Source organism: Polyodon spathula, chromosome 9 (assembly GCF_017654505.1).
Source record: "Polyodon spathula isolate WHYD16114869_AA chromosome 9, ASM1765450v1, whole genome shotgun sequence".
Lineage (NCBI taxonomy): Eukaryota > Metazoa > Chordata > Actinopteri > Acipenseriformes > Polyodontidae > Polyodon > Polyodon spathula.
Window position 1 is genome coordinate 31,227,215 of NC_054542.1, and position 20,409 is coordinate 31,247,623.

At 34.6% G+C, this 20,409-nt stretch overlaps 1 protein-coding gene across 6 annotated transcripts in view; it reads left to right on the forward strand.

The window, feature by feature from the left end:
* Window positions 1-1,631: 1,631 nt before the first annotated feature.
* Window positions 1,632-20,409, forward strand: part of LOC121320660 (glycine receptor subunit alpha-2) — a 37,054-nt gene continuing 18,276 nt past the window's right edge. Inside the window, exons 1-5 of one of the 6 annotated variants that reach the window (XM_041259194.1) lie at window positions 1,632-2,166; window positions 4,411-4,547; window positions 11,628-11,851; window positions 14,046-14,269; window positions 18,698-18,780. In XM_041259194.1, the coding sequence (XP_041115128.1) occupies window positions 2,099-2,166; window positions 4,411-4,547; window positions 11,628-11,851; window positions 14,046-14,269; window positions 18,698-18,780 (736 nt within the window). In that variant the 5' untranslated portion in view covers window positions 1,632-2,098. Of the gene's footprint in view, window positions 2,167-4,410; window positions 4,548-11,627; window positions 11,852-14,045; window positions 14,270-18,697; window positions 18,781-20,409 lie in introns of those variants that run through there. The other 5 variants (XM_041259198.1, XM_041259195.1, XM_041259199.1 and 2 more) reach the window with 5 other exon arrangements.

Consider the following 20,409-nt stretch of genomic DNA (forward strand, 5'->3'; position numbering starts at 1 on the left):
GCAGTGTCAACTGGTAGGTTTCTTTCTGTTTAAACTAAACAAGTTATTTACCAGACAACCACATTAAGTCAAGCAGCAGCCCTGCTTAATTGAGCTAGTCCTGGGCTGTCAAACATCTAGTTATTTCAAGCCCTGCGCTTTAGTACACTGGTATTAGGCTTGCTCAATGACGTGGTTAGTATGCTCGTTTCCAGGGCAACCAGAAAAACCACTGGATTTTTTTAAAATTATTTTCTTTGTTGATAACCCTCACTGTATAGAACATAATTGGTAAATTAATTAAATATTATAAAATGTTACTTGTGTAATTTCTCCTGAAATGTGAATGTGAAAACCATGTCTATTTTTTATCTCTGGGATCTGTGTTACAGTATTAACAATGGGTCATGCACTATATTTAACATTCCACTGACCCTTGGTTATCAAATATAACATTAATTTGGTTTTATTTTGGAATCATCCTGCTTGTTCCCAACCTCGAATAAGTTCATTACATTGTGTATCACTTTACACAGATTACAGCACCGTCACAACAAGACATAGCCACCGCAAGGTTCTACAAGGTTTCTGGAGAGGTATTAATCCATCCAGTCATTAATATTTCGCTCAATTGATTCAGAAGGATTGTTAGGTTGTTTAAGTTCATCCCAAATATACTTAAATGGACTATGATCCGTAGCCATGGAGATTGCCTAAAGTCTCTGTTCTTTGTACCATTTGCAATGTGGATGGATGCATTGTGGTCTGGAAAGTAATTAGTCTATGCAGTATTGAAAAGCCAAAAAGTAATTTTAAAGCAATAGATCATCCCTCATACTGTATGTCTTCTACATGTGACCACCTCATTGACATGGACCACTGTATGTCAGTGTTTATGTACACTCCCAGTAACTTCACATTTCTGAACATAAACCTTCATAATACTAGAAGAAATGTTTCTGTCAATATAGGTTAATATCAAAATGGTGTAAATGCATCTAATTTTTTAGGTTTCAGTTTAAATAAAAACTACTGTAATACATTTTGATACCAAATGAATGCAGTATGTGCAACTGAATCATTCAAATGTAATATTGACTTCTGTTTGTTTTGTTCATATTTAAATTATTATTTTTACTAAATGTTATCTCATGCCCAACAGCAGGGACTAACCTTAAAGTAGCACAAGGCATTGTATCAAACTAAATTGGATTATTAGAAATAATAATGGCATTCTCTAGAAAGAGAAGTGAAGCAGTGTTCTAGAGGACCAACTGCCTACTCTGTCTGTGTTGTTTGTCTTATTAAAATGAAATATAATGCAACAAAGTCATTGTGCTTCTGCTTTAATAGAATATATCTCCAGTTTTAATTTATGCATTTTGTTTTCTTTTGTGCTATTTTATTAAGCTTTTTACACACACACACACACGCACAAAATTAAAACTTTTGTACATTGACATCGTTATCTTGGTTGGCTACTATTCGGCTTTAAACTGGGATTTAAAATAATTGGTATAAATACATAAATAAATTACGAAGAGCCTTTGTCGGGCGGTTAAGTGTATGTGTCAGTTTTAATTTTGACACATTGAAAATCTTGGCACGTCCTCAGCTGACAATGCGCGTGCGCAGTGCAAACGAGCAAGGGCTGTCCAAGTGCTGAATTTAATCAGCAGAGCTGAGAGCACGTCCGTCATTCCAACAGTAGCTGTTAATCTTTCGAAACAAATACTCTATTGCTTTACACAGCGCATTTGTAAAGAACCTAACAACTAAAAATGTCACTTAAGTGGAAAAAAGCCGATGGCTAATCACTTATATGTGGAAACATTAGATACACCTTGTAATAGATTAAGCTTTTGGGGAAAACCACTCTATTTTGAAAATATATAAATACATATGTACGTTATACTGTAACTTGGGTATCAGTATTCCACTAAACTATGATCATGAGGAATGTTATTCTTTTCTGCTCCTTCTCCACTTCTCACAAAAATAACCTACAGTTTCTTGGTTGCAAGGAAAGCAATGTTGACTCGTGGATCTAACGATTGACCAACGTTCTCACATGGAATAATTCAAACAAGTGAGTTAATAACCACCGAAATCAAGAGGAATGCATCCACCGCTTGTTCAAATCCTGACAACCTTGTTTGCATGCTTCTTAGAGTCAAACAACTTCAGGTATGTTGATTTTAAACGTGTTTTGTTATAAAGTGAATGTTTTGTGTTTTGTCTAATGAACAGACTATTGCAAATGATGAAGGCTCATTTCCATTTGTTTGTTATCTTTTGCTTCATGATACTGGCTGTGCACACCTGGGGAGATTGCTTCAAATCAAAGAACCTCGTACTCACCCGCTATGATATTACACTTTTTTTTTCTATTTTAATTGAGTTATGGGTTTGGAGAAACTTACATTATCACAGGAACTATGTACCGAGTATATGTATTTTAAATATCAAGGTAAATGAGGCGTTAGGAAATAACATTTCTTGCTATTTAAACCCGTTTTTTTTTTTTTTTTTTTAAAGACAAAAGACCTTCTGTTTAATACCATGATGATACATTTTTTACTAAAACGTAAAAGTAAAAGAACAAACCATTATCTGATCACTGGTGAACTGTGAAGCTTTTTGCTGTTGACACAATGGTTTTCCTTTTGTGCTATGGTTCAGAAATGCTTTATTTAGGGTTGTCCAGCTTAAAATCCCTTCAATTACATGATATGGCGTTTGTAAAAATGCAGGATTCGTGTTAATAGTATCCGCGAGTGATGTGTGTTTATTGACCTAAAAATAACATCCCTACCACTAGTCTAGACGATCCCTGAAAAGCCGGGGCTGCTATTATGACTCCACACATTATTGTACCGTATGTTATTGCACTTGGGAGTTGGGAGTTGATGGATTTGTTTATAGAACAAAAAATAGACATTCGCAGGTGGAAATGTTAAATAGGCTTTTAGAAACTTGTATGTCTCCCCTTTATTAACACAGAAGACATTACGTCGACATTATTGAAATCTAAAAAGCATATGCTTTACAATGATGTTCAATGATGATTTTCTTTGCCAATCTACATAATTTTGACATTTTGCCAGGCAGTGCTTTATTGTTGCTGTTTATGCAACTCGTCACATGTGCAGTTAATGTTTTTTTTTTTTTTCTCTAGAATTTAGTTGTAAACATGTTATTCTTCTCAGTAATAATATTTTATATATTGTATTTATTTGACAAACCTGGCCTATATAGACTTGCATAGGTATGGGATAGAATACACATGCAATAAATGCAGTCGTACATGTTTATTAAATGCTGTAGGTAATGGTGTATAACATAATAAAAGTTATAAGTTAACTGTGCTAACTCTCCTCCAGTTGCCCCTCCTGCCCTCTCCTCCTTCTCTCCTCTCTCCATTGCTGATGTCCCCGGCTTACTGTTGAAATGAGATACTGTCACGTGCCCCCTGGACCCCTGGCCGACTAACCTTATCCCGTCTCTGTGCTTCTGATCTTGCACCTTACATTATGCACACTCTCAATCTGTCCCAGGATGCTGTCTGACAATTTTCTTCAGCAGATCACTAGCAAATCTGAACTACTTCTAGTAGGATCTAAAACTCAACTTAAGCATCTCAGTATAGCTGCCCCGAACCTCAGAAACAAACTTGTGGGTCTACTTTCATAAGTATCTAGAAAAAAAAAATTCCATACCAGTGCTTGTGCTTTTTAACAAATCACTCCTCTCACTAGAATAGAATAATTTTTTGAAATATAACTATGGCAGTCATCCAAACCATACACTGTAAATCATACAGGTAATTGCCAGCTTGCTTTCAGATTTCTCCATGAGTGTTCAAGAGTTAGTGACTACCTGTCATTAGAAAGGGCCAGGGCAATTTTTGCAACACACACAAAAAAGAAACCCAAAAAAACATTGAAATCTGTTGATTACAAGAAAAAATTACCAAACACAATATATAATTGATTGTTGTATTTATTTACTGTATGTTTTCTTGTTCCAGCAAACCATAAATATAAATCACTCTATGACCATTTTGGTCAAACTCACTCTTGAGGTGTATTAATCATATTTGAAAACTATAGGCTTTTTGGTTTCCAGAAGCGTGTCAAGGAAATACATATAAAGTAGCTGACTTGTCACGCAATTAGGTCCACTTGATGCTGTCATCTAGTGAGAGCCAAAGGAAGTACATTTAAACACCTTTGTACACAACTTGTTCATTACTTGAAACTTAGTTTTATGGCATTCATAGATTTATAAAAAAAAAGAACCACAGCAACGTATAGCTTGCACATTGGTGTTATTATATATATATATATATATATATATATATATATATATATATATATATATATATATATATATATATATATTATATTTTTATTTTTTTTTTTTTTTCAGGATGGCAGTTGCTAAGGAGCATGATTCGAGATCATCTGCCAAAAGCTTCTCATTGACTATGTCTCCCTCAGATTTTCTGGACAAATTAATGGGCAGAACATCTGGGTATGATGCAAGAATACGTCCTAATTTTAAAGGTATGCACAGTATGTTTCTTTATTTATTATGTACTTATCAGTACAAGACAGCGTATGATTTACATTTCTGAATACTTATCATACTAAAGAAGCTTCCCAGGAGTTTTATATACAGTAGGACCACGGAGGTATGTTAGGATTTCCTCTGACTTTGTATAATATTTAAATCATTTTTAGGTATCTAAGAAGATAAAAAGTCTCACTCTTGCCGTCTCCTCCTGTGTATGTTGTTTAGATTGGTGCTTCTGTAGTAAGCAAAGTGGCATTGAATACAAAGCAGTTAACCATTCCCAAACAGCTAATGCAATCAGACAGCAGGCCTGATGAGTTAAAGATACAGCGAGGGCTGTGTTCCACCTTGATGACCTTTGTGACGTTAATAAGACAGCCTCCTGATCAACACAGCCCTCAATCATTTGTATATGGAGGACAAACAATACTAAAGTGGGGATGGATGGCTACTTGGGTTTAATTTTCCCCCTGATGCCTCTTTTCCATTGTACAACCGAGCTGTGCCAGGGCTGTACTGAGCCCTTACGGTGTGGTTAAGGGGAGTCTGGTTTGTTTTTACACTGCAGAGCCGAGCCGTGCTACTGACATCACATGCAATGAAAGACACTTGTTATTAATTATTGTTATTAACTCAGTTTGCCACAAGATGTACGAACAAATTGTGTTCAATAAATTAATAGACCAGCGATACAGTTGTATCTTGTATCACTATAATTTGTAAATATATTTACGAATGTCTTTATAATCCACACATTTTACTGATTATATCAAATTACTAAAGTTCAGTTAGTTCTGTTGAAGGGGAAAAAAGAAGGTTTTAAAAATAGGATTTGCCAAAGATATTCCATTTAGGGATAATTGTTTTTATTCTAGTTGGTTTTTGTTTGGATGCTTAGAAAACAGAAGCTGCGCGGGCACAAACGAGAGGCGTAGTTGTATGTATGGTACAGCTGTACAGTATTTTGTTTGACTATATTTGTGTAAATAAGTTTAGAATTGTTTTATTTTCATTTTTTCCCTTTATATTTATATAATAAAGGTCAAGGATGAGAAATTTGGTAGAATTTAATGTTTTTGAGTGTGTGTTAAGTGTACCATACCCGCGGTTTATGTCCGTTTGCTTCAAATTGAAATTTGGGCATAAACTTTTTCATTTCTGATGCACGACTACAGATTTTCCTGAACACTTCTATTTGCCCACAGAGAAACAAGAGCCTGCACTTCCTCATCACACTTGCTGCCTATCATGTTTGTTGTTTGTCTTTTTGGAGTGTACTGACTGATGCATCGTTATGACGATAATCCTTAACTCCGCCCCTGGCTTGGCTCGCAGCCGGATTCAGATGTCTTGTGAGGCTGGAGTTTCACGGTTAGGTTCTACCTCTGCTCGACAAATAGCCAGTGGAGAACCACCCGTACCCGTAAACCCTCACGGGTCGGATGTGCCAGTGGGGAAAAGAATATAAATCAATATGGGGTTTTAACAGATTGATCACATAAATTAACTTGTAATAATTTTTTTTTCATTGATTAGGTCACATTTCCTTTAAATTAAATGTAATAATGTAAAGGTAAATATATGTATATTTTTTCAAATGATGAATACTTTTATTGAAACTGATGTTGTCCTGACCCCACTCACAAAACATACTGTATACAGAGAATGTTTAATCAGTTTGTTTTAATACATATTATAATTGATGCCCCATTGGTTCCAATCAGTAGCAACTAAACTGATAAATCTCTAGACCATTGTCTCTTGCACAAATACCTTATTAAAATTTGCCAATGGCGACATGTAAACGGGTAACCTCGAGTTGGTTTACCTTATTTCTTCTTCTAACCACTTCAGTCAAGAACAGTGACAGCACCTGTATTGCTTTATTTAACCACTTTATCTCACTTCAAAAGGTCTGTGTCACATGCTAATTTTTTGCATTTAAAAAGCACAGGAAACGAATATATAACACTATATTTAGTGACAGCTCTCTTAAGCTCTCAGCGTGACTGAAAACGTCATAAAAATGTAGTATAGCTAACCAAAAATCCCTTTAGGAGTTTGAGTCATGTACTTGTTATAATAGAAAGATTTGTGTTTGCATCACCCCCATTCATCAAACGTTAATTTCCTTGTGCTTATTATAGCTATTATTTCCTCCCCTCATGCCTCCCACTACCTATGCTTCACCTCACACCACCTCTCAAGTCCACAGAAACACCTTGCTGTGTGTGCAATCATGGAAAGTCAGCACAGTGCTTCGGGCTAGGTTATGTTCAAGAGCTGCAGCACCATTTACATAAACAGTAATGGAAAGGCATAATGTTTACAGTTAAGCAATGTATAGCATTGTGGCAGGCTGGTGAGTGGATAGAGGCCCAGAGCCAGACTTCAGTTCAAACAAATATACTTTTATTATAAATAAACACAAAAATGAAAGGGCACAAGGGCCAAAACAAAGCAATTTAAACACAAAGAAAGACAAAAAGCAAAACTTACAAAAATAACAATTTCCAGGATGGGCAATGCCTTCACTGGATTCAAACTTTCCAAACAACCAAAAAAAACCCAACCTGCTACCTCAGCTCCCTCTCTCCAAATGAGAAGCAGAGGCCTCCTTTTATATCAGGTGGCTGGGCGCTGATTGATCGTTAATCAGCCTAATCAACTAATCAACCCCAGCCACCTGAACATAATAAACCCAGGCAGGTAGGGGAAGTTAACCCCATCCCTGCCAATTTAAAGGGCAGAGCTTTGCTCTGCCACAAGCATACTATAAAGAAGACTCAAAAAGTACAATAACATGGATTACTGTGGTTTTACTGGCATTTTAGATAAACAAACACTTAATAGTTCCATGGCTTTATAGAGAAATAACTATAGATGAGATTTATTTGGATGCTAGCTATTTTATTATGTAGGTTTGGAAATTTTGAACTGACACTGTACTTTAGAGCTGCTTATTTTAAAATAAAGCAAGCGACTTTTAATAAAAGTTAATTGCTGTCACTAAAATGATTAGATGATTTCACAAAATAATTATCAATTAGATATTATAAAAGTAAAATATAATGTTGAAAAAATAGCTAAAATAGTATATAATACTGACTTAATTGAAAATACCCTCTATAACTTTAGAATGAAAAGGTGGAAACCTGGAGGAAACATGAAGGCATACTATCCACTACTGTATGTCTGTATTATTATTATTATTATTATTATTATTATTATTATTATTATTATTATTATTATTATTATTATTATTTTAACTGAGTCACAATAAAATGTTGAACCATTTACTAGGTATATATTTAAAAGTAATTGATCAATTAATCTTGTCTACCAGAGTGCAGAATCAAAAAACCAAAAACCAAAAACTCTTGAAAAATGGCAGAGGTTAATTCTAAAGAACTTGAAAAAGGGGCAACTAAATGGTATATCCAATTGTGGCACACTGTCAAAACGAAAACATTACAAAGTTAGCATCAGGTATGACTTCCCTGAGCATTAACACAATCTTGGCAGTGTTGACGCATAGCCTCCAGATAGACTGGTGTGGGATGTTTCGCCACTCTTCCTGTGCAGCTGGAGCCAAGGTTGGCGAAGGTTGGCTGGTCACGGTTGTCTCCTGTGGATGGCACTGGCAATTTGGTCCCATAGCCTTATGTTCTATTGGACTCAGGTCAGGAGAAAAAACTGGCAATGGCAAGACCTCGTGCAATTGTAGTCCTAGCAATGTGCATTGCCCTGCTGGAAAATTGACACTTCCGGATTGGCCTGCAGGAACGGAAAAACTGTTGCCTCAAGGACCTTGTGAATGTATCACTGAGCAATGAAGTTGCCCTCAATCTGCACCAATGGCGTTCTTGTGTTAAAGGAGATTCGGATTTCATCGGTGAATAAAACACTCCACCACTCTCTCTGCTGCCAACTAAGATGTTCTCTGGCCCACAGTAGACAGCAATTTTGTCTCTAAGCTGTCAACATGTTACCCCTGAATGGTCTTCGAGCATGCAAATCTTTTCATGCAGACGGCAAGCTACAGTCATTCTGCTGATGCGCAGGTTATTTCTTCCTGGAATTTCTCATGCTGTAGCCACTGCAGTGTGAAAATGATTACACCGATGGATCAGTCGGATGACCGGTGTGGTGACCCTCTGCCTTCAAGGACGTGGCTTGACCCTCACACAGTCAGTTTCCTGGTTTCTCTGGACTAGTCTGCTGATTGTTGAAGAAGAACATTTCATTCTCTGGGCAACTCCTCTCACAGACAGGCCGCCTTCAATCATGCCGATAGCAACCAGGCAATCATCATGATCGAATCTTTTGCTGTTGTTGCATTAATTTAAATCATACCAAAATACCAAGCATTGAGCACCTGTTGTTATTATGGAATGACTACTACATAAATAACATTATGTATGTGCCCAATGAGCTATTGATATAAAACTTTCTGATGTGTTTTCATTGTATATATATATATATATATATATATATATATATATGTATATATATATATATATATATATATATATATATATATATATATATATATATATATAGAGAGAGAGAGAGAGAGAGAGAGAGAGAGAGAGAGAGAGAGAGAGAGAGAGAGAGAGAGAGTAATGCATTCTGACATCCCCATCTTTTGGATGAGAAATAAACCAGGCTTGTATAGCTATATGGACCTGTTGTCATCTCCTTTCAGTGGATAATGGATCCACTATAATGAATATGGAGAAAAATGACCTTCTTCTTTGGCAGAATTTAGGCAATCTGTGCTGAGAATAAAATTAAGCAGCAGAACCATAATATTCTATTGTTTTTCATCCCTTCTTTCACTGACATTCAAATCATTATTACTATTACTATTATGATTGTATAAATGTATTCAAATATTTATAGATAATAACTTTAATAATTGGTAGGAACAATGTTCTCCTTGTGCATTGTTCAAGTGGAAACAGTTCTCTTGTGCATTATCAAAGTTGTAGCTCATCTGTAACTTGTCATAATAGGTTGCACACTGCACAATGCTTTCCACTGGTGGTTTTCTGGACACGTTTGTATATGCATCCATTGTGTTGAGGAAAGTCACTGAGACGCTTCTGCTTTTCCATGATCATTGCAGAATAGTTGCACACAAACTTATACAGGTCTAGTGGATCCAATGATTTATGTTTCAACCCATCAGGGTTGATATTACATTAACCTGTTGTGTAATGGTATTTTTCCTCACTCATTGCATGCTGCTGGTCAACCTCTTTGAGTCTTTCCAGCTTTCACACTAGCACAGAACACACAAAGAGGTGTTTATACTTGCTGTGTTCAAAACACACAATGAGACTAGAGACTTCCTTGTGAGGGACTGTATTATATCAGGATGCAGCTCCTATAGAATATCTCCTTATTGAAGCAAAGGTGGCAAGCTATAAAGAAACTACTGAAAAAAAAAAAAAAACAATCAGCTCAGATAAAGGCAACTTATTTGTACTCTCTTAAGTCACAAGAAATGCCCCTTTTACATGTACCACACATCTACTGTATCTATTGTTTCCATCTCTGGTCTCTTTTTAAAAAAGGTTTGTTGAAAACTTATTGCATTATTCTTATAACTTTAAGGCTGGTTGTGCAATCTGGTAAATAGCCTTATATTCTAATTGTGTTGTTGGCTATGAAATTACTGCCTTTGATTCTCTTGAGACGAAACATGTTCACTTTAGTGAAACAGTTTAAGCTGATTGAACATAAGTAGATGGATGTTTTCCTGAAAGCCAAACACAGCTATCCATTCTGAAAGATGTTATGAGAGAATAGATTGGTTTGACCAGACAGAGTACTTTGAAATAAAACTTGTCATGAAAGACATTTCATATTTGTCAGTATAAAATAAGGCTAATACGAGAAATCAGGCCATATCCGTACAGTATAATATTAATGTTGTTTTATTCTTTAAAATCAAAGAGAACTAAGAACTATTGTAGAGTACTCATGGATTGACTTTAAACAATGACAAAGCTAATACTGCATGCAGTCAAATCATGGTATGTCTATTGGCTGTAGTTTTTCTAGAGCTAATATGATATTGAACTGGTAATGCGTGTATTTAATCAAACCAGGGCACTAGTTAATAAAGAGCTAGTTTAGTATTAACCCTTAGAAATACACAAGTATATTGCACACTATAGAGATGTGGAGAGGTAGTACTGATCATACACAAAAAAAATTGTTCAAGATGTCTCAGCAGCCTTTGTTGCATATCTATTTTTATACACATAGCATATTTAAATCCAGTGCCATACAAATTTGTTTTGTTGGCTATAATAAAATGTACACCCCATTTATAGCTTATTGGTTGAACATTGTTTGTTCTGCCATTTCATCCAATGAGTTAAATTGTGTTTTCTCTCCCCCTTAAATATCATGTTTTTCCTCTCTTTATATGATCCAAGCAATCGTGCATATCAGTTGGTTCAGAAGAATTTCCTGGAGACCTTTGCTAGTAGAATCAGTTTTATGTCATGTCATTCTCAATGTTTTTTTTTGTTGTTTTTTTTTTTTCACATACCTACACTATCTAATATTTAAAAAATGTTCACCCATATTTGTTCAATCAATTGTATTCTATTTTCATTATTTCAATGTCTAGCTTATTGGGAGTTTTTTCTGGCTCTTGTAGTTGTGTAGCAAATCTCCTTTGAAGTAACATATTTATAATGACATTTTGAAAACATTTAAATAAAACACCCTGCTCAATCCAGGTAAGCTGGGCTTTTTTAGGTCTTTAAAATAGATCCCAGTGCTGTATGTCAGACAATAAAGTAAAATAACAATTTGAACATATTTCGGTTGTTGAAAATAACCAGTGTATATTTGAATACAACTGTCATAATTACAAACAATAAACCATTCATAATAAGAATGATAGGTTTGAACAAAATACCATTCTGAGATATCTTGATATTGCATAAGCATTATTTTAAAACCACCTCAATACATATTGTACAGATGTGATGCAAACCTCCTCTTTGCTTCAATATGTATTGCAACATTTTCATTGCATTTCACAGGTCCTCCAGTAAACGTTACGTGCAATGTTTTTATCAACAGTTTTGGATCTGTCACAGAGACCACAATGGTAAGTGTCAGAATGCAGCTGGAAAAGTCTTTTTTGATGCTTTTACAAAAAAAAAATGTCAATGTGTTATTTATTGTTCAACTTGCAGGTCCTCCTGTAAATGTTACCTGCAACATATTTATCAACAGCTTTGGTTCAATAGCAGAGACTACAATGGTGAGTTGGACTTATCATTGAGGTCATCATGTACGGACTGTGCTGTTTGTCAGCTTACCAGATTCCCTCTTTTATATATACAGTAGCAATTATTGCACAAAGAAAAAAGATAAAATCAAGCTAAATGCAACATTGCCCCTCCCCCAGATATATATGTAGGTATATCTTGATGCAATGCATATATTTCTATTTAAATGAACGTAGTCATCAATTGTGTATGTTGCATTGCCGAATCATTATACAACAGTGGACATGTCTGCCCTACTTAATTCAGTAGGGTTCAATACGTCATATTGAATCCTCTGAGTCCTATTATTTTATGATAAACCCAGTGTCATAAAGGCATATACTTTTTATAAACAATAAATCATAATTGTCAGCATTTATTATGGTGCAGTATACACTTATTGCAATATACAGTATACACATATTGCTGTAACACTTTACATTAACAGCTGGGAAGCACTAAGCTTGGGCTACCTAATGTTACCTGTTAATGAGGTAAAGTAGTAAGATTGGTGCTATTTGGGGTCTGTGAAACCAGATGTATGTATCTTTAACTATATTGGAATTGCACTGTATTTGCACGTGTGGTTACATTGTAAATACAATATAATAATAAAATACACTGGTACCTGTGAACATTTCTCATACCATGCTTAAGCATGCTCTTGAAATGTACTGTAACTACACTATCGGATGTGTAATTACCATGTTATTACAGTGTAATATACCAAGACAATTAATGTAAAGTCTGGCTTTATTATTAGATGGTGTTCAGTACTATCAGAACTGAAAAAAGACCCTTTTTTCCAATATTGTTAGTGTTCTTTACTTCAGGTCTGTACTCCCTTATTGCTGTGCAAATGACCACAGATGCATACTGCATGGCACATTTAAAAAAAACAAACATACTATTTGAAATATATCACGTGGGAGTCAGCAACATGTCATTCAGATGGCATTGTGCTGTATACATTATATTTGAAAGTAAATGATGCTGGTATCTGGGAAACAGACTTTACATGATGGCAATCAATGGCAATCTCTGCACGGATCTCCTAATTACATTTCAGAATGACATTACTCATAACTGCATACCAACATCTTACACATCTAATGGGAATATTTATCCCCTACAACTTGCCTTTAAAAAACAGGTAATGAGGATTTTTAGATTGGATTCCCTCCTGTGGGACAAATTCCATAGAATAATTACATATATTATATTTATATTGCAATGCTTAATGGATAGTTGTGTTTATTGTGTCTAATTTCCCAAAGAGTGAAACCAAGCAAAGTAATGTCAACCAAGTGAAATAAGTTCAAGTCCTATTTTTGTCTTTACAATAGTGTATGCTTCAGTGATTTGTGGTCTGAACAGTGGGTTACACAATTATTTATACGTAAGATAAGGTAGAATATAACTAGGGCTTCTGTTTTTCTGTTTTTGTTAATTTCATTTTTTGGTGCTTATTTTGAGCTATTTTCGAGTTTTATGTAAATCATTTTTTTCGGGGCTTTCACTTTTTATAGTACTTTTTATACTATATGAAATTATTGTTGTTTTCGGTTACTTTCCAAAATGTTTGGATGTTAGTGAATGCAGTTGGATTGTTAGGGTATAGCAATCCTAGGTTTTAAAAATCTTTTTACAAAAAGCCTTTATTGGTTATGAATTAAAAAGTACCTCCTCGCACCATAACCAGATTAGTGTGCTGTTCATTATTCCTCACACACAACTAAAATGCTCTGTAACCCATTATAAAGTATGCTAGCTAAATTCAATTCTAATAACATTACCTTTCTGATTGTGATTGTAATATTACACAGAAAATTAATTTAATGATGGAGTGCATTTTACACAGTAACAGAAAATGTCCTTTTACTGGGAAATTGCACTAGGTTGTCTTCCCTCTCAGAAATAATTCATAGCAACAATTTTGTTTTCAAGGCAGTAACTTTGTCTTCTCACAGTAAGTACATTTAGTTTTATATTAGAAGAAAAGGTACAAATCTGTCTCAAGATTTTAGAATATGACATTTAGGCTACACGACATTTAGACTTGATTGACAGCGTCATGATTAGTAAAATTATCTTTGCTAATGTTAAATCAGATTTAAATATGGAAATCATTGAATGTCACATTTGAAGCATCAGTAACTTCTTCAGTAACACATGACATTTTCATAGGACTACCGACTGAATATATTCTTGAGACAGCAATGGAATGACCCCAGACTGGCCTACAGTGAATACCCGGATGATTCCTTGGATTTGGATCCCTCTATGCTGGATTCTATTTGGAAGCCTGACTTGTTCTTTGCCAATGAGAAAGGCGCAAACTTTCATGACGTGACAACAGACAACAAGCTACTGAGGATTTTTAAAGATGGAAATGTTTTGTACAGTATAAGGTGAGTAATATGGTTATTGGTAAACAAGCAGTTTCGAATTGTGTCTGAAAATGTCAAGGTAAAAATGCTTTTGTGATGACAATAAAGAGGGTGGACTGGACGCATATCGGCGACCACACCGCAAGAAAGGTGTGAGAGCTTTTAACTTAATTTCAACTCATCCACAGGGCACAGAATCCCTAACGGCAGAGCATTGTACAACACTGTCCTTAACACATACACAATATACATTTGTTCATCACAACAAAACAGTATATTTAATTCAAATGCAATTTATTTATAGTCATTGTAAGCTCACACTGTAAAAACATCAATTGGATATTCAAATTGATACATACTTCCTCAAGCCAAACTGTCAATTCTGTTTATGACCTCCTTACATCAGTAACCTGACATAAGGTTTGTGTCCACTTGGTCGAGTAAGGGAGAATCCCTATTTGAAACTGCATGATTAGAAAATAACCACTGTTAATACTCACACACTAATTGGTTTAATTAGCAACGTGCATTTTAACACCAGTTTAGGTGTGCCATGTGCCATCTAAACTGTCAGAATCATTTTTAGTAAACATTATCATTTGTGATGATGTCTGGTTTCTAAAAGCCATGTGAACATTGTATTTAATTATTGTCTGTATTCCTCAGCATTGGTCAAATGTTTAATGATAAAAGGTACTTAGATAATACTGTCACTCAATAATACATTTGGGATAATCAGACAAAGAAATGTCTTCATCATTGTGATTTATATTAAACCTGCATCTCTAGTTTGAAAGTCAGTTTCATTCTCAATGGGCACATTGTAATTAGAGGTCGGCACGGGTACCCTCGTGAAAAGTACTCGTGCCTAATTGTAATGCACATTATCCATGGTCACAATGCTCAGTAGACATTGCATTCTTTATAATTACTATTACTGTATACATTGGTACAAGTTATTCTGGCAATAAATTCATCCAGGCTTTTTCTGGTAAGAAAGAAAGGATATCCAACTGGTTGATAGCATCTGTAATTTGCATTCATGTGTTTCTTAATATAATGTCTGATGGACATAAAAACCGACAAGCACTTATTTATAATAATGTTTGCTAACTGGCTTTTTATGGCGATGTACAGTGATTGGAGTCAGACCAAGCTACACATCTGTGTATATGAGTTTGTTCATCAGCTGTTGGATTGCTAGCTATTGATAGCTTAATTCCCTGTTAGTCATGTAGCCTCTTTTATAATAACCCACCATAAAACCACTCATTTAGCTGCCATGGTTTACAAATTTTAAGTGGAAGCTGTAGTGTGTGGCAGATATTCTTATAGATTACCCAATACAGAGTTTATCATAGAGCCAACTTCTTCTCATACTATTGATGACTTGTGAATGAGAACAGAATAAGGGTTTTTACTATATTTAGTACGCTTAGGAAATGCAGTATAATTCCAGAAAATATTTTTTTATATATAGAATTCTTTTATTTAAGTATAAATTATAGGGTTGGGGTGTCGTCCTAAAAATGTTGCTACGACAAATTGGTAGGGTGATATCTCTACAATAGCCCTTAATTTTACGTATGACCGCTAGAACTGTCTCTATAAACTATATTTCTACTAGATGACAGACAAAACCTGTGCAACCTATGAGATGTTATAGACAATAGTATACTGACAGTATAGGCATTAACAACATAAGAAAACGTTTTAGGGTTACCCTGCTGCAGTTTTATATATCCTGAAGTTTCAGAGCACTATATACCATACATCAAGGAAAAGGGGTTGAATTAAAGCTTCTATATCCTCTAGAACAGTGCTGTAACTTTTTGCTGTGTTGGACCCGAAGCCCCACAAGTTTTGCCAGCTATTACAGACTACCTGAAAGTTGGCCATTCAAGTACATGTCTGATTCCTTTGAAAGCTGCACATCTTTACAGCAAATGGAAATGCACAGCAGAAAATGTTTATGGATATTCATTTCCGATTTTCTTTTGCCAAATACACATCTAGCTGTAAACCAAGGCTTACTTTCAGAGAAAAAGGTTATTTGGAGCAGAAAACAAGGTGACACTTTAGTTTAGGGATCCCTTAGAAGTGGATCTAAACAATAGCAAAAACAAAACAATGGCAAAAGTGTGTAATAACTGTATTGCAAAAACAAAATAACCCCATACAATTGGTGAGACAGACAGACACACAGGCACAGAAAGACAAACAGACCTGAAAAGAGAAATAGACTATATCCGTTATAAGAGGTTATAAACAGTAGAAGAAAAAACAATGACAAAAGTGTGTTATAATGTTCTTATTATTTCTATTCATATTTTATAATTGTTCATAGTATCATTAAAAACATTTTTATAGAATGATAACCACTTATATTGGATCCCGAAACTAAAATGTTACCGAAAATAAAAATATTTAGAATGCCATAATCCACCTTTATTTTTTTTAAAACTAAATATCTAGTTTAATGAAATTGGTTTTCTCTGAGTAATATTAATGACAATTGCTTTTTTCTGACGGTTTCTTCCGATCATGCGGTACTGGTATCGCCTTGTATTCCAAGCAAATAACATTTCTGTAAGATATATTATTATCTCTGTAAAAAAAAAAAAAAGATTTGGAAATCTCAGAGGAAGATAGGAAAATTGATATGTCCTGGAATTCCATTTCTATTATCATTATTTTCTGGAACAAAGCTTTTAGGTCGTGATTGTACAGAACACCAGCCATACAGTATGCAGCACACACATTTGTTAGAAATTGCAAATATCTTCATCGGTGGGGGGTAGAATTTTAAAGCACTGTTAAATTTGAAAATGGATAATTAGTAAATTACAGATGCCTTAATGAAAGTGAAAAGATTTTATTTTAGCTTTTGCAGTTCTATATATATATATATATATATATATAATATAACTTATAATATATTATATATATTATATAATATATATATTCTGTAAGAAACCCAATTATGTCTCTAGAATTATTAATATTTCTACTCTAAACATGGATCTGAGCAGCTAAATATTACTGAACAACTTTTATTCCGTCAAAAACAAAGCATTGCAAATATCATATTTAGTTTTTTGGCGCTGCCCTTATAGATATAATAATACTACCATACTAATTAGGGCTGCACAGTGCCTCATTTACTCTGTTGATATGAGTGCACTATTCCATATTTTGATCTGAATTCGCAATTTTGCATTTACCTAACAGTGCTCCAATTCCTCTTAATTAATTGTATAGCTTTCAATTGAAAAATCATCACACATGTAATCATATTACATAAATGTATTGTAAAGAAATATAAATCTCCTGTATATTTCTTCATATTGTGCTGGTTATTGCTGTTCTTTGGTTCCTAGTGTATTTCTTATAATGTGGGTTGTCAGATTACTATGTACAACAACAATAACATACACCCTACTTTTATAAAAAGATGTATATATATATATATATATATATATATATATATATATATATATATATATATATAGGAACAAAAACAGGAACCTCCCCTCACACACATTATCTCTCCAAGTTTTAGGACAGTTGTAACATCAGTGGAAATCAATATGTGGTTTAAACGGTAAATTCATTGCCATTTAGAACATTTTCATTTCAGGAATGAAGCAGACCTGGAAATCTCCCCAAACTTTTTTCAATTGTTGTGTGAGCAGACAACAATAAACGATTGACAATGTTCTGCTTAAGGTTCTAAATGACTCAAGCTGTGTGGGTGTTCATTGTTGTGCTGAATTGTAAGGTCTGGATTTTAGGTTGAGCAATTGGAGATTTCTGCATTGCAGAATATTTATCACTGTGCTTCTGGCAAATAGGATTCCTTTGAGAACATATAACACCGGACTAAATATACCCCTGGAGTTAACAGATCAAAATGCCATGTTATGCTATTGTACATCACTGTGAGCTTTTGAAAGCTCTAAATGCAAAATGCATTTTAGTCAGTTTATTTTTTTGTAGCATACTTGGGGAATTACCTAAGTATCTTACAAACTTAAACACTCAGACTGACATATAAGATCTCCACATAGTAGTCCAGCAGTACCTCCATAAGACAACTATCAGGAATGACCAGCTGAGTAAAATTATGGTAAATAAATAGAAATAGAAAAGTATTCAGTGGAAGAACTGGTCACCAAAGCTGTGAAATAAATTCCATACAAGCTTATAACTGCAGTGAAAACAATATTTGTTTCAAGTTCGTGCTACTGTGATTTATATTCTGCATGTACACTATGTTGCTACTCACAGCCAGAATCTCCATTGCAAGTAAAATGTGATATCTAAATGGACTTCACCAGTAAATAAATAGTATATGTGTTGTATTTAGATTGTTTGGACTAGGATTGTTGTGATTGTGAACACACAATGTATTTAAATAGAATCTAAGCTTTGACCTTTTTGTTTTAGACTGACTCTCATCTTGTCCTGTCCAATGGACTTGAAAAACTTCCCAATGGACGTTCAGACCTGTGCAATGCAATTGGAGAGCTGTAAGTTATTTCACATGAGTATAACTAAAATAAGTTTCAAGGATGTACTAAAACTAGAAAACACCAGTGAAAGACAGGCAAAGATGTAAATGACACTAGGGTCATTTTCTTAATGATTTAATACTGCTGCAATATGTTACCATATAAGAATGAATGATTTGCATACTCAAGTGGAGGGAGTGTCTACAAATCCTCCCATTCCTTAGTGTGTAGCTGAACATTAGCAGTGCTTAATATTACAAGTATGTTATGATAATCACGTTCATGAGCACTTAATAAGATGCATTTGAGCATTACATTGTGGTATTTAGTGCCAGCAGGCTGTGCCAAGTTTAACATTCATCAAAGGCCTCTTAGCTTCTAATAGGTATGTGCAGCAGCAGGTGCACTTCCAGTGTTTCCACATTTTCATTTTTATGTTATTTATTTCGTTACAGTCTTCTAAGGATTTGTCTTGTTTGTTATTCATTGAAGGTACCATAGTGGTAAAGCCAGTATGTATATCACAGTAAATGGTGATTGAATAACCATCTATATTCAAAAAGGTTCCACATGTGATCCTCAGAAAGGAAAAGGTTTATGAGATGCTTTTGGAATACCAGCTTCATCATCAATCACTCTCCAGCCCACGAATACAGATAACACTGACTCATGTGTCAGTGATGCTGCTGACTCCTGCACTGAGTAATCCCGGGTTTCGTGTTCATGTGCACCAGGGAGATTATGTAAGCAGCTTTGCAAAAAGTTGTTACTTAACATTACTAAGTAGGCTCCAGTCAAGCTTTTTTAAAACATTTCTTTAGACTTGGCTCAGTGATGTTAAATTGATATGTAAACCACTGTATTTCTTTGTTTTAATTGCAGAATGTATTTAATTGGAGCTTGTGATACTTCCTGAGAGACACTTGAACATCAAACTTCTTGCCCAACTCAGATATTCAAAATAATTGATTTAGAAAAAAATGTAGCCAGAAGTACATTCATAAGCAGTCATGGTTAATCAGTTCTAAGCAGCTGCATTACAACTGATAAGAGCTGGTTACATGGCTGTTAATAAGTATTCCACACAAGTGCATTTTGTGAACAAGTCGTGCCACTCCATAATACATTTTGTTTGTCCTTTCATATCATGCAAATTCATTCAAAGCAGACCAGCAACCGCGTTTCAGTGTCATGGGCACTGGTGTGCAGCACACATCATATAAAACACAGATTTCTTGAAGGTCGTCAGTAAAAACACTTACTACTATCAACTCCAGGTCGAATAAAAAAGTTAAAGTCTATCAGTACTGCAGAAAAATTAAAAAAGCTAGAGCGAGATTTGACCCTAGTAACTTATAGAAGCAAATTGTTTTAAGGTATAACATATCAGCCTGTAATGTGTACAAGTGACAAATTTAGCATGCAAAGCAGGTCGACATAATATTTTATTAGGAACAACCTGATCATGATTTGCCTTATAACATACAATGTCCCTGAATGTTAACAAATCAAGACAATATCTTGAGAAAGTTTACTGTGTTTGAACACATATTGAAGGTCTGAAAAGCATTGATTGAACTAATAATACGTCTGACTGTTAATAAAGTAAACCCATGCCTTGAGGTACAACTAACCAGTGCATCACAC